At 39.2% G+C, this 16,192-nt stretch overlaps 1 protein-coding gene across 2 annotated transcripts; it reads left to right on the forward strand.

The window, feature by feature from the left end:
• Window positions 1-2,908: 2,908 nt before the first annotated feature.
• On the forward strand, window positions 2,909-14,540 carry LOC311080732 (scavenger receptor cysteine-rich type 1 protein M130-like). Of its 2 annotated transcripts, none has more exons than XM_084110846.1 (3): window positions 2,909-3,302; window positions 13,234-13,529; window positions 13,616-14,540. In XM_084110846.1, exons 1-3 carry the CDS (start codon window positions 3,293-3,295, stop codon window positions 13,721-13,723), a joined length of 414 nt encoding a protein of 137 aa, XP_083966972.1. In that variant the 5' UTR covers window positions 2,909-3,292; the 3' UTR covers window positions 13,724-14,540. The 2 variants fall into 2 exon arrangements, with proteins under 2 accessions (XP_083966972.1, XP_083966973.1); XM_084110847.1 differs by having other exon boundaries at window positions 13,234-13,514.
• The last annotated feature ends 1,652 nt before the right edge of the window (window positions 14,541-16,192 follow it).

Raw genomic sequence — 16,192 nt, forward strand, 5'->3', positions numbered from 1 at the left:
GGAATGTCCAGCTCCACTCTGAACAAAACAAGTTTCCTTTTTAGTAGATCATCAAAAACACAATTTGCTTTCCTTCACTTAAAGCAGAAACAATCAACTGATTTGTTTGCTTATGTGGCGAATCATTTTTCACTTCACAAAACAGCTGCTGTCCCCCGAAGTCTTGTGGTCAACAATGGTGTGTTTCACTGACTTTGTGACTTCAGGATATAAATAACACATTTACCAAAGCTGGATGGGCTTCAAGAAAAAGCGAACATTTGTTAACCTTTAGGGCTGGTTCTGAAAGAATGTGTTTTTGTGTTCATCTGTGCTGTGCTGTAAACATGTTAGATGGAGCGGTTTTGGGGGTACAAAACCATATGTGTGAACGGCCTCTTATGCTGTTCCAAATGTGAATTGAATTGAATTCTGGTGCGCCGCATCTTGTGTTTTTGAAGTCGGCATGAAACGGATTTTCAAAACACGTCATATGAGAAGAGGAGAGATGAAAAGAGGGAGTGGAAGTTATTTTGAATAAACTTATTAAATTGAAGGCACATGCATAAAAAAAAATATATATATATGTGCATGGATAAATAATTTATAATAGATACTGCAATATTCCATAAACAAAACAAGAATTGTCCATTTTCATTTAATGGGGACTTTAAACACAATAATGTGTGTGAACACCCCTTGAATTCAATTTTAGTGCGAAAGATAATACATTAATGGAATTCTTTACTCCCAGGATGCAACTGTTCTCTGCAATGTTTTAGCTGTGTGGACATCCAAGCCCTGGCAGGTCTGTGCGAGAAGAACGGGATGAGGGGGGGAAATGATGGGGAAAGTCAATGGGGAGCCAGTGAAGCTTCCGGTAAGCCGAGGAAGCAGAGGAACCACACAATACTCCTTATCAGGCATCGGCGCTTTAATATGGGAACTGTATGGGAAAAGAAGGAGAGGGGAGAGTAAGAGTGAGGAGAATTGGAAGGAAAGAGAGGTGCGATTTATCTTTTCATCAGTGATTCAAAGGGACTAAACAGGATGCACAGATGGAAAATATTCTGTTATTATTTCTCTCTTTCAATCGCGTCTCTATTTCTCCCTCACACGCAAACATATGCCAATCTCATCTACAATGACGCATGATGAGCTCCATCTGAAAATAATCAGCTTCTTTTTTTGCCTCACTGTCTGAAGTGTTAACAGGATTTTAAGGAACAAATTCACGTCTGGCCAAAGGTCGTACGTGAATAGAAATGCATTCAAGTTCTCTCAGTGTATCCTCTATGCATCATGGGCCTCAATCCAAATTTGATGATTGTAGAAATCAGTGATATATACTGTGTATTTTTTTCAGTTGTGGATGAAAATGTAAACAGGTTCTTGTAATGTGTTTCCTATCACAAATTGGACAGCGATGTGAAAGGTTTCAGATTAAAATGTTTTGCCCTGGAAACATGTTCCTATAATATCCTCACTGCCTTTATAGAGTTGTGCTGAATGGAAACTATAACAAAATCTCTCATTAGGCAAGCTGCCTTTTACAAATAGGCCAACATGACAAATTTGAAATATATAAACATATGCATGGCCAATGTTGGGGAAAGTAACTTTTAAAAGTAAAGCATTAGTTTTTATGGAAAGTAATCTTATGTAACTTTTGAGGATGAAGAACAAAAAATAAACAAAGGAGTATCATTGCCAAGTCAAGTTTAGTTCTATTTATTATTTTAATGCAGTTGATCTCTGTGTGTTTGTGTGCTGGTCTAAATCAAGCAGGAGTGGTTCAGACTGTGGCACGTCCCATCATGACTGTTTCCTGTTTGATATTTATCAGCTGTGATGGAAAAGTCTAAAATTGAATTTCAAAAACATATCTTATTTCTTGGCCTTTGGCCTTGTTATAAACATCTTCGCATGCAAGCTGTTTCCTGCATTTTATTTTTATGCTTTATTCTTTATTTAATTGTATTATTTGCATTTAAAATGGGTCTTGTTTACCCTAGAACACACCTGCAACTGAGTTTTGGGTTATAAGAGGATAAACTATTGTGCCATTGTTTTTTTAATCGTGCACTTTTGAGTTTAACATCTATTCCATCTGACGGTTTGTATCCGTAGCAGAATTCAGAACTGAGGTCAGTTGATCCCTGAAAGGAGCAGTTGTCCTCCCAGTGGGGTTGATGGTCAAGGGTCAACAGCTTGAGGTCAGCGGGGTGGATAAGGAGTGGAGTGACTACACTGGGGTACAAATGCTCTCCTCTCGCTCTTGTTCCTGTGTTTGACTCCTGCAGATTCACACATGCTCTGAGCAGCTTTTGACCCAGCTGCTCCTCAGTGGGGATTTCAGAAAGATTCACATGCTAAAAGCTCAACTCAGCACAGGGCACAAACATATCTCATTCATCTTCTACAATTCCTGCAAAGAAGATTATTATTAGATATTATATATTAATATTTGTATGATTTATTACAGGGGTTTCAAACTGTTTTCAAAACCAGGGGACAGTAAGAGAGCGACATGGCGATCCGTGTAAAAGTCTAGATAAAAAAATAAATATATATATATATATTTTTTTTTCAATTATTAATCAATAAGAAATTAATTAATATTAAAATATAGTTAAAATTAAATAAATACATGAGTAGGAAAATATATAATGATGTAACAGTAACTTAATAGAAACTAATTTCAGATTTTAAGGCTAACATAAAAAATGTAGTGTATAATTTTGATGTTTATAAAAGATATCACACGAGTTACGAGTATGATATATTTAGGGGTCCGTGGCATCTAAAAGTTGTTCATAACAAAAATGTAAATGCTGCAAACCAAAGGCAGTTGCATTTTATTATGTTCAGGGTCTAAATCAGTTTGCTCTCAGTGCACTGATGCTGATGCTTGATTTCTGCGCATGCGCGGCGTTTCCAAATATCACACGCGTGCTGTGTTTGATAGGAGGGTGTAACTGCAACGGGATGTTTCACTACGGCTTGGATGAAGAGCAACCGATTCCTCTCCGTTTATTAGCTAAATCACACAGTACGAACAAAATTTGAGGGGTGAATCCAAAGCCTTGATCTGAAAATGGGTTAGACGAGCGATGGTTGTTTTTGAAACTCTTCCCATCTCGCAGCAGGAGCAAAACAATGAGGACAACAGCAAACAGAGACAGGGACTGATCAGTGTCATTCATTCCTGGACTTTCTTTTCTCCTGTGTGTCGTTGAGATGATAGTGGAGCTGGTGTGCAGTGCTGTGGCTCTGCTCCTTTATATGAACACACTGAGCGCTGATTTCTGCTATGATGACAGGTACAGTCCTTCTCCATCACTTCATCCTTACAGTTAGTCACAGTAATGACAACAATGAGACATGTGTGGTTAGTTAAACGTGCGTTTACTCATACGTTTGACCGCACAGATAAAGTCACCTAACTGTATGTTTGCGCTGTTTGTATTGAGTAGCTTGTCAGAACAGCACATTTAACTTCTACTAAATGTATCTCTTACTAAATTTATTTACAAAAATAGTTCCACTCAGACTAGATGTACTTAACATATATTTAGGAAATATTTCATATTGTGAAATATCAGCTATTATTGTTTGTCGTGTGAAATGTGCTTATTGTGTATCGTTAGAAGTATGCTTGTCGCGCGCCTCTGGAAACCGGGGCTAGTTGTCACTTTTTACGCCAATAAATAATATTTTTCAGGTTTTTTTTATTTTATTCATTTTAATCAACATTAAACAAAAATGTTAAAGGTAGCCTGCTGTACAAACATGTAGGTACAGTTAAAATGTGACAACTTGCCCCAGAGTGCTGCAAACACTGCAGATGTTCTGTCTTAATCAAACAGACCTATCAGTTCGTTTAGTTGAAGACCTGAAATAGATGTGGAGACATCCCAAATGTGTACTGTTAGGACTGTGTAGTGATCTAAAACCTTGAGAGAGAGCTCTTTCGACAACTAGTCAGTCTCTTCTATATTTGACTGTGTGGGCTTGCTGTCATTGTCTTTTTAACCAATACATATGCTTATTTTTGGGAAATTATTTGCCAGAATATGCTTTGCCAGAATATGCTTTGCCAGACAAAACCCTGGGCGTCTTTCTGTGGGTTTACTGTAGTGAAATGACCCATTTAGTATACTAGCCAAAGCAGGGATACTATCACAGGGAAGTGATAATTTGTGTAAACATGTCCAGCTGTTTCTGATTCCGTTAAGATTAATTGATAAACTCCCAGGTGGAACTTAATTTGACTTTACAGATCATTTCAAGAACCTACATGGGGACTACATCAATGTTGATTCTATACTTTCTTTTATTTGTTTCAATATCTCATTAGCTGTTTCCATCCACCTATTTTTATGTGAATCTTGAGCTATCGCATTGAAAAAAGCTGGATGGAAACGCATAAATTCAAAAAATGTGCACAAAAACTTGTGCGCTCATTTGAGGCCATACTGTTTTTATCTGATAAGAAGACATGCGCATGAACTACAATGGAAACACAAATATGTAAATAGTGAATAAATCCCTCAATACGCAAGAAAAAACTCTTTGACTTTGCCTCTTCAGAGGATGTGATTGGATAACTGGACTAACCAGCAGACTAATTTCATTTCACAGCATCTCAAATGTTCATTTGGTCATTCTGAAATGCCTGAGCCAAAGTCCTCATCAAAATGAAAGATAACAAGATAACATGACAGCTTTTATTGCGTTTCATCTGCACGCTCTGGGGCGCAAGTGATTTATGCTTCCCCAATTGCAGCAACTTCCATTTTTATTACAGATAATTTCCCAGGAAGTGACGATTTTGTTCTCTTGACCACACGGGATGGGAATGATGCTGTATTTGCAAATGTTTTATGCGACATTTCAATTTTGTGCATAAATAAATTCCCAAATATGGCTATTGTCAACATATTGACCTCCAAATCCCAAAACCCCAAATTGACCTCCAAAATGCCAATCACATGCGACGCATTGATTCTCAACTGGACAGATTTTCATCTACATATTCAGCACGTGCTGATCTGCTCAGTGACTTAAGCTCGAATTTTAGTTTGAACCAGTAGTTTGCAGGGGCGATGCAAGTAGTGTGTTTGTAAATGCTAAATCCTGGCCTGTGACCTTTAATTTTCAGATGAGACCCAGTGTTAATTTAAACCCAAGAGAGGCACACATGCCTACATCCTTCTCTGTTCCTCTTGAGAGACCACAGATACCCAATCAGTACTCTGACCCTGCAGAGTCATTCATCAAATCGACCTTCTCGCATAAAGGTCAACAGTCCTGCGTCCTTCACCCGGGGTTTAAGTTGCTGTGATTTATGTGTTTGTGTGCACAAGACATAATCAAAGAATCTGGTGATTGGTTTTCTGTGATTCCAGACTCGACTCCTGGGACTGTTTTCTGTCTCTGACTGTGGTCATACACCAGCTGTTGAAGTGCGGTTGAAGTCTTGGGCTTCCAGAGCTCTTGGGTACCGCGCTCCGTCTCTGTTTTCTTAATCACGTCAAGTGTTTTTCCTTGGAATGGTACGGAGGCTTGTCCGCACTCCATGCGCCAACGGTAATAGCAATAAAAAAAAACGAGTCAAGCATTCTTGGTATGAAATGTGCAACTTGACTGAAGGCAGAGGACGTCAGCCAGTGTTATCCTACTGGGGGGAATTTATTTTTACATGTCTTGAGAGCGATGTTTGAGAGTCGCTATGTGATCTTGTGCCAATTGTTCTTTTCTAAAGCATTTTCCATGGCTCTGACTGTGAGTAATAAGACCTCGCTTACATGGTTTTTGCCCTCTGGATGAGTTTCACGTGGCTTGCCTTGCAGAGATAACATCTTTCTGTTTGTTTTGAATGCTAGTTATATCAGTGAAGAGATTTCCAGAGGATGTCGTTCACTGATTAGCTCAGGTTCAACCGTGTCCATATCCATGGCTGACGACATGTTTCCCTCAATATTGAAGCTAGTTTTTGATCAGTATGGGATTTTAGAGGCATATTCTTCTTGTAGGGCAGCTGCTGCTTTGATTAATACAGTAACTGTGGTTGTAATTGACTATTTGTACTGTATGACACCAGCAGTATTGCATTGTAAAAATTTAAACTGACATTTAGTTGAGCGACAGACTTGCATAAGAAATAAGGTTTTTAATTCAACCCAGTCATACAGTGCTGGCCACTTCATTCTTCATTTTTTGGGCATATGTAACAGTCCTTAAATATGTGACCCTAGAAATGCATAATAGGCCTCAAGGGGAATTTAAAAAGAAAACATCCCTCTCTCTTCCAGCTGTGTGACGAACGCATGCTTAACCAGTTCAATGTTGCGTATTTCTGAGAAGCTGAGAAGGAGATGAATGCTACTTTGTAGCATCAGTGTGCCAGTATTGTGATTGATAGATAGTGTCAAGAGAGCTCACACTCTGTCTGAGTTTTGACACATGGCCGTCTGTGTGGTCTTGACAGATGTACAGATTATTAATAATTAAATAACCATTAATTTATGGCTGCATTTCGATCGCGTGAATGAGGTTTTTGTGCACGTTCACATGTCTCGCAATGATTGATAGCTGTGTTGTTACCCGTATAGGTTTGACATAAATCATGAAGTAAAAATCACACAATTGCTATCCACAAAAATATAACAAAATATGTAAGTGAGCTACTCTAGTCTTTAAGATGTCAGTCCTTGCTATTACAGGCCTTGATATTAGTTGGCAACAGACCATTTATTTTATCAAATCATCTGTTCTAGACATGCTCTCATGCCTTTTGAAATGTCAGACTGTTATTTTTATTAAAGCTCTTGGGGTTTCAGGACAAAGTGTTTCCTGAAATTGTCTCTTTTTTTTCGTTTTAAAAGTAGGTATGTGCCCATTGGTGGCCTGGGAAAGAATTCAAGACAAAATAATGAATTTACAGTATGTATTTCTCCAATCCATGTCTCAGTCATCAAAAAACATGCTCATGGAATTATTATAATCTTGCGCTATGCACTTTATAATTTTACTAATTAGAACATTGTAGAAATTACATTTTTTATATTTTTTATATACATATATTAGACTTCTGGACTTGATAACAGATCAATGCTTTAAAATTGCTTTGTGACTTTTGTCACAGACTGTTAGTGTCTTCATTCTTTTTTTCGGTTCAAGGTGTATTAAACCCATTATAAACCTAAATACCCACATTGCCACCTGAACAATTAGCACTTCTTTGACTCTTTTTAACCGAACTGCTGTCATTCAGCTCTGTCTGCAGTGGGACACAACATAAGAGAGGAAGTGAAGAGTGGCTGATTTAAAGAGGGTAATTTGAGATGTTTGGAGGCTGAAGAGAGCGGTTTAACCGCACAACCCAGACAAGTACATCACAGAGATGATATATTTTATGAAGGAGAGGCAGATGCATGGGCTTCATCAAAAGTACCAAAATCAATTTTAAAATCATTTTGAGTGGTTATAATGAGCCAGAGGCAGAGTGAATGAGATTCAGAGCGAGTGACTGAAAGATTTGATTTGTTGCCGGTGGAAATGGTTGCATTGTAAAGCACTCCGCATTCTCCCCTCAAGCCCTAATATGCCACATTATTCCACCAGTGTTGAACACATGTAAGTCTTACGTTCAGATCCACAATATTGATTTATGCAAACTCTAAGGGAGTTTGTGTAATGTTATGCTGTGTGTTGGGGGTTGGTGCTTTGATTACTTGCAGATTTGCACTGGTTATCCTTCTGTGGCCAACTCTGAGGAGCTGTCAGCAAACTCGGCTCATTTGAACACTGTCTGATTCGACAATCTGGGTGAAACTCCTCATGTACCGGCCATGACACCGGCCTCCCTGAGGGGAATCATACAGGCAGAGTTAAGGGTCGAGTTTCTTGAAAGAAGGTAGCCAGTGTTGTAATGAAGAGGATGTCGCCTTTATTGAGCTTGACTAGCGTTGGTGTCGATATACAGCCACGGGATGTGGCCTTTTGTACCCAGAAACATCAAAGAAATGAGACTTTTAGCAGAAAAGGACATTTTTGTTTAGACATGGATGGAGTACAAATTTCGCTTCTTTAGATTCTCTCTTAGTTTGCTACTGTGCGTCATTTAGCAGAATGGACTCCAGACTCTGACAGCTCCCATCACTGCCACTATGAGGTAACTTTTGGAAACGAGAACCCCCTTGTGTTCCCTCATAGAAGTCGTACCAGCATAAGTGTGAATCAAAGGATTCTGCAGAGCGGTTGTTGAGTTATGGAGTGTTCACACATGATGAAAACCTCAATCCTGAGGTCTTCTAGAGTTGAGGCATAACTTCCCACCCAGGTTAATGTTCAACAGACATCAGAATATGGTTGCTGTTGGTTAAAATCCAGAAAATATTTCGGATGTGTTGGCTAATCAGTCTTCCTATAGGTTCCCACAGTTCACAGCCTTTATATGTGGGTCTTAGAAAGTCTATCGGCTCTGGTCCCCAAATCAGACTGATATACTCACTCACTCACTCACTCACTCACTCACTCACTCACTCACATGTTCTTAAAATAATGCCAAATCAGCTTTTGGTTTAAAGTTTTATTCATTAAATTCACAACAACAATAAAGTCACCTTGTCTGTACTATACCATCACTATAGTTCAGTGACTTTCACTGGATCAGAGTCAGACAATCCCTTCCTGGGCGGTTCATTGGTCAGGCTCGAGTGACCGTTTAAATCAGATCATCCAGCACTGATTAAAAAGTTGTATTCTGTTCAATTTATTTATATTGTAGTGCATATTTATAGTTTTAGTTTTTTTTGCAAACTCCCATTTCTGCATGTTTTTGTCTTCATAATAGTTAAAGGGGGGGTGAAATGCTCATTTTCACTCAATCTCCTGTTAATCTTGAGTACCTATAGAGTAGTATTGCATCCTTCATATCTCCAAAAAGTCTTTAGTTTTATTATATTTATAAAAGACAGATAGGCTGTACTGAGTTTTTCCGGAAAAAAACGAGCGTCTGGAGGCGGGCCGTGTGGGCGAAGGTAATAGCTGATAGCGCTGATAGCTAACAACAACACACAGAGACATTTGAAGTTTACTCACCGGACCGCGAACCTTTATCATTGTGACTGCTCGATCCTTAAGCATTAGACGATCTGCAAATCCGTCGATCTGGGCTTTGTTTATAAAACATTCATCTTCGAAATGCAGGGAACAAACAGTCTAACGTAGACTCACTGTATTCCGGACATCACGGTATTCCGGACACTTGACCTTTTCCCGCAAATTCTATAAATAAACACTGCCAGGTCACGGCATCTATATATATCTGTGTCTTCTTTGCCTCCTCCGCGTTTTTTTCAAGATTTCTCCAAAATGATTGGTCCAAAATGTGTCAATCAAACTTTGGAAACGTGTGGAAGGCATGTCCCCAGAGACAGACGAGCCAATCAGGTTTCTCTTTCCGCGGACTGATATCTTACGGGACTTTTTACTGTGCAAAGTGTCCGGAATACCGTGAGTCTACGTTACACAATTCGCTTTTGCTCTGGAAAAACAATCTGCATCCACTGTTCCTAACGCTGGGTTCTTTGGGAAGCTGAACATGATGGTAAGCTTTCCCTCACATCCAAAAACACACTTTGGAGACACTATATGCAGCGCTGCCGATGATTTCCTGTTGATGTGCGCGGCCTCGCCCTCCTCTGGTCGACGTGTGCGCGGGCGAGTTTTTCCGGGAAAAATGCTCATATAAGGAGTTCCACTCTGGTCTACGTCATTAAATCCACTATCGGCCGAAATCAGCCGAAACTTGTACCAACCCGGAAGTAAGATTTTCGCCACAGAAATTCTCCGTTATTCATACAAAATATTTTTTTAAAACTTTAGCCATGTTAAGAATGAGAATCCATCTCTTTAACACTGTAAACAACTCTGAATACATGAAACACCATTGTACTCCCCCTTTAATAAACCTCGGACTGAGTGACCACACAGATTTTAGCCCGGTGATTATGAGCTGTCTGTACTGGTGTCATGTTGCACTGGCATCTGCCTTCTCCCACAAACACATAGGTGGGCATAAAAACTCACCACAGTAGGGGGAAATTCAAACCCTCTTAGTTCCCCACAGATTACACACATTCGTAGCTGTTTGCTGTCTGTGTGATCGATGACGATTGTGTATCATCTTTCGGCAGCTCCCGCTCTCAGCACTCTCTGCCTCCTGTCTTTGTCTTCCTCTTTCTTTTGTTCTCTCTTTCGAACATTTCCTCACCAGCCTTGTGCCAGTTTGGAATCAGGGGAACACACAAAAATAAATCCTCCATTCTCAATGTCAGTGCATCTGACTGACAAATCCTCTAATAAATTGATGCCTTCTCCTCAAGGCAGAGATTAATGACAGTCATAATCGGTTAAGCTCTCTTTCTGTGTGTGTGTGTGTGTGTGTGTGTGTGTGGATATAAAGGGGATCCATCAACACAGTGTCCTACGGTGATAATTGGGCAGCCTGGTTGACAGGTTAATCATGGGGTTATCATGGTTCCTGTGGATTGTGTGCTACCTGTCATCTGTTGAGAGGGAGAAAGCCGACTGAGTCAAATCCCAAGCCCTGTTAAACAGTGCTGATTGTGTCTCGTATTGATCCTCCTTAATCTTTGTGCTGTTTTACTGGCAGGACCAAAGATAAACAGTCCAAGACCACCAAGGAAAATGCTTCTTTTTTTCTTTTGTTTAGTACATTTTATTCATTATGAATTAGGGTCAGTGTCACGGTCCATGTCACAAATGTGATTAGTCACCTACAAATAATGCAGAATCTTATGTATTTCTCATTAAATTTATGCCACCATGTTTGACATTCATCAAAATCCTAAAATTGTATTTGTCTGGTTTGAATTCAATTATGAATCCCAGATTTTCAAAGAGGTCCCAGACTTTTGGATCCCGCTGTAAATAATGGCTTGCATAGCATTATAAAGATGTAAATAGTAAAAATGTTAAACCCATAAAGAGGTCTGTGCAAGAGATTTTAGTTTTTGTCAGCTTCTATATAATAAACAAAAAATGGTTCAGATTGTTCTTAATTTCTTCAGTAAAGTAGTTTTGTTTTTTATGTGCAAGAAAATCATGTACAATCTGCATGTAGCCTATTTATTCATATTTTAGAGATTTCTTTGTTTTTCATGAAGTCTGTGCTTTTTTTCTTTTTTTATATCAGCTTTACGTGTGCTAATACTTCACTGTGCTTGATATTATTCATGCATAAACTGTCAATGCTACCTGCATCGTATTGAAAGCCCCTAATTTTGCCTTCCTGGATGGATTTTTTAAACGAACTTAAATGTCACATCTACAGGCCCAGCTGCTTTATGAGTGCAATAGAGATTCATTAGGACGTGTCACAGAGCGTGGCGGCTAAGTCCTTCATCGCCTTTGGTCTATTGAGCCAAATATTCCACGCTCTTAAGCTCAATTGTATTTCTAGGTAATTACCGCTGCTTCAAAAGTCACGTCATTTTTAAGTCCATAATTCGAGGAGATGTTTTTATATCCTCTCACGTCGTGAAAAGAAAAGCAAATGAGTCGGGACGGAAATGTTATGGTTTTAAAGGGGCCTCTGCTGTATTTCTCACACCTGCACCCCTCCAGCGCTGAGCCAGGCGGTCTACATTAATGCGTTTCCCATTAGAGACCCTCAGTATTTTCTTTAGGACATAACCGTGGAGAGAATGTTGCATGCATTCAGAGAGATATTGATTTTGTTGCTGATATGGATGGCTTTGTTGTGTAAAAAGACACTGAGTGTTTGATTCAAAATTCAAAAGAACAAAGTAAGCATCTAAATTCTCATATACAAGTAACGTCCTGAGGGAGAACTGACACTTTATCATTTTATACATATCACTTGTAGTACATCACTCAACCTACATTATCTTAATGATATGCTGCATATGTAGGGAGGGGGGGGGGGTGATGTCGTTTGCTTTGTGTTTCAGTTTTTTTCTGCTCAGAGCAATTGGGCAACATTAGTAACCACATTCGGGTCATATTTAATTTCTATTCAAATCTTTTTGGGGGTCTGTAATTCATCACCAGTCCGGAAGCAATCTGTTTGCTTTTCCTGTGTTTCCCCTAGATAAGAGGCGCACAGAGCGTTTCGCCTGCCGTGTAAAGAAAGATCGCAGTGATACGAGGACTTGTTTAGGTTCACTGTCTGCAGCGCTCTCATTGCTATGCAATGCCATTACCGGTCAGATGATACAGTTAATTTATTGTGCAGGGATGGAGGGTTTGCATGCACAAATTTGAGAAGGAGAAATGTCAGACAGACTGTGAGGAGCTTTTGTCCGCATATAATTGTTTTGGTGTTTTCTACCTTCTCATAATGTTTTTAAGTATTAAGACCATTTCTACCTTCCTCTCCCTATTGCGGCGACATCTCTTCTCTAAAGATTTTTTTTGCCCTGAGGTCGGGACAACCTGTCACTCACATGAGATCACAGCAGTTGCAAACCACAACGATTTAATCAATTCCTGATGGACAAAATCAAATCTCGCCCCACATTTTTTCTTGTTTAAGTAGCCGTTTCCTTTGGATATATACAGTACATGACAATAGGGGAAAAAAACACAACTTCCTTAAGACTTACGACCACCCAGTCAATCAAAACAGAGGTCATTTGCATATGTTAATGTGCTCAGAGTTGTGATGTCATAATCAGAGATTCGTTTTGTACTCTGGGTTCGGGCCACATTCAGAGCTCTCCCCCGGACAGCACACCAGTCGTCAAATACTCATACCCCTGGTTTCACAGACAGGGCTTAAGACTAGTCCTAGACTAAAATGTAAGTCTGAGCTGTTTCCACTGAAATAAACTTGCACTGACTGATCTTAAAAATATATCAGTGCCTTTTTAGTTTTAAGATGCACATCGGTAATGTTTTTTTCTAAGCATGTTTTTAAAAATTACTTAAATGTCCTAATTGATCTATGGTCTAATCCTGGCTTAGTCTAAGCCCTGTCTGTGAAACCGGGCCATACTCTTTTACTCTAGATAATTATTTGTAATTGCAAATTCGTGAAATGAAAGAAGCTTGTGTGAATTTTATGCATGAAATAAACTGCTGACAATTAAAAAATAAATAAATAAATAAATAAATAAATAACTGGTCAGAATAAATTGGTTAGTTTTAGGTCAAGAAGCAAAGCAAATATTATTAAATTGTCCCTTTTTTTTATTCAAGGAGTCAGGCTGGTTGGGGGATCTCTCTGTTCTGGCAGAGTAGAAGTGCCTCATGATCGGTCATGGATGTCAGTGTGTGACGCTGCCTTTGACCAGCAGGATGCAGAGGTTGTGTGTAGAGAGCTGGACTGTGGGGCTCCTGTACAGGTGCTGGGAGAAGATGCTTTTGGCAAAGGAGACGCTCAGATGTGGACACAAGAGATTCAGTGCAGAGGAGACGAGTCTTATATTTCTTTTTTTGTCCAACATCATCTTCTCTCGAATACAACTGTACCCGTGAGAGTGAGTTATGTTCTGGTAATGGAGCCTTTCAAAAAAAATGTTTTAACCATTTCTTTTGCAGGTTTTTAACTGTTTAACTAAACTCTCTGTTCTTTGTGCAGGTTACACTGACCTCAGACTGGTCAATGGTCCTGACGTCTGTTCTGGTCGAGTTGAGCGTCAGTACTTCAGTAAATGGGGCACAGTGTGTGATGCATGCTGGGATATGAGAGCTGCCAGTATCCTCTGTAGACAGCTGAATTGTGGGATTGCTGTGTCTGTTGTGGGATCAGACTGGTTTGGAGAGGGAAGTGGTGAAATCTGGGCTGATGTGTTTGTGACGGGAATGAAACAAAACTCTCAGAATGTTCCGTCTCTTCATGGAGTCGAGCTGAATGTTCTCATAGACGAGATGTTGGAGTCGTCTGCTTTAGTGAGTCCAAATTACTGGAAGATTCACTGATATTGTGCTGCTGAAAGATTTTAAAAAGTTTAAAAATAGTATTTAATATTATTAAAAATTTTTTTTAAGTATTTAATTAATGAATAGTGTCATTTCAAACTGAAAGAAAATGTTCTTGTAATTTTTTTTCTGAATTAATTTATTATTATGTAAAATGTATTATAAATGTAAACCATATTTTTAAACTTGCAATATTTCAATTAAACATCAGATCTTCTCAGATTCCTCTCTGGCTGTTCGTGATGGTCTGGTGCAGTTGTCTGGAGAGAGACAGTGTGAGGGGGAGCTGCGTACGAAGGATCCCACGCATATTCTCTTTGTACATACCAATTAACGTAAAATTGAGCGCACATGCATGAGCACAACGCCCCACCCAGTCTCCTCCCTTAATTAAATCAATTTAAATATGGTAATGAGTCCACTTTGGCAAAAGAAAGCAGTAAGAAAATGGCTAAAGCAAGCGCCAAAAAACGAAACTTTACAGAAAGTGAATTGGAAGTGCTACTATCGGAGGTAGAAACGAGAAAAAAATATTTTATTTGGAACTATGTCCTCCGGAATTAATAACAAAAGGAAAAAATATGAGCGGGAGAGTTTGGCTGATGCCGTCAATGCGGTATTATTATTATTATATATATTATTTTATATATATTATATTATTATATATTAAATATATTATAATATATATTATACAGTATATTATATTATATATTATTATATATTTTATATATATACATTATATTAATTAATATTCAATATTTTTATTTATATTATATTATATTTGATATTATTTTATATTTTATTTATAGACTAAGGGTTGTATCAATTGCATATGCTTTTATATGTTCTTACTTAATTGCATAATTGATAGAATATTCCCATAATAAGGCTTGTGTGACAATATACAGTGAGGAAAATAAGTATTTGAACACCCTGCTATTTTGCAAGTTCTCCCACTTGGAAATCATGGAGGGGTCTGAAATTGTCATCGTAGGTGCATGTCCACTGTGAGAGACATAATCTAAAAAAAAAAAATCCAGAAATCACAATATATGATTTTTTAACTATTTATTTGTATGATACAGCTGCAAATAAGTATTTGAACACCTGTCTATCAGCTAGAATTCTGACCCTCAAAGACCTGTTAGTCTGCCTTTAAAATGTCCACCTCCACTCCATTTATTATCCTAAATTAGATGCACCTGTTTGAGGTCGTTAGCTGCATAAAGACACCTGTCCACCCCATACAATCAGTAAGAATCCAACTACTAACATGGCCAAGACCAAAGAGCTGTCCAAAGACACTAGAGACAAAATTGTACACCTCCACAAGGCTGGAAAGGGCTACGGGGAAATTGCCAAGCAGCTTGGTGAAAAAAGGTCCACTGTTGGAGCAATCATTAGAAAATGGAAGAAGCTAAACATGACTGTCAATCTCCCTCGGACTGGGGCTCCATGCAAGATCTCACCTCGTGGGGTCTCAATGATCCTAAGAAAGGTGAGAAATCAGCCCAGAACTACACGGGAGGAGCTGGTCAATGACCTGAAAAGAGCTGGGACCACCGTTTCCAAGGTTACTGTTGGTAATACACTAAGACGTCATGGTTTGAAATCATGCATGGGACGGAAGGTTCCCCTGCTTAAACCAGCACATGTCAAGGCCCGTCTTAAGTTTGCCAATGACCATTTGGATGATCCAGAGGAGTCATGGGAGAAAGTCATGTGGTCAGATGAGACAAAATAGAACTTTTTGGTCATAATTCCACTAAATGTGTTTGGAGGAAGAAGAATGATGAGTACCATCCCAAGAACACCATCCCTACTGTGAAGCATGGGGGTGGTAGCATCATGCTTTGGGGGTGTTTTTCTGCACATGGGACAGGGCGACTGCACTCTATTAAGGAGAGGATGACCGGGGCCATGTATTGCGAGATTTTGGGGAACAACCTCCTTCCCTCAGTTAGAGCATTGAAGATGGGTCGAGGCTGGGTCTTCCAACATGACAATGACCCGAAGCACACAGCCAGGATAACCAAGGAGTGGCTCTGTAAGAAGCATATCAAGGTTCTGGCGTGGCCTAGCCAGTCTCCAGACCTAAACCCAATAGAGAATCTTTGGAGGGAGCTCAAACTCCGTGTTTCTCAGCGACAGCCCAGAAACCTGACTGATATAGAGAAGATCTGTGTGGAGGAGTGGGCCAAAATCCCTCCTGCAGTGTGTGCAAACCTGGTGAAAA

Source organism: Abramis brama (assembly GCF_963993115.1).
Source record: "Abramis brama genome assembly, chromosome: 4".
Taxonomy (NCBI): domain Eukaryota; kingdom Metazoa; phylum Chordata; class Actinopteri; order Cypriniformes; family Leuciscidae; genus Abramis; species Abramis brama.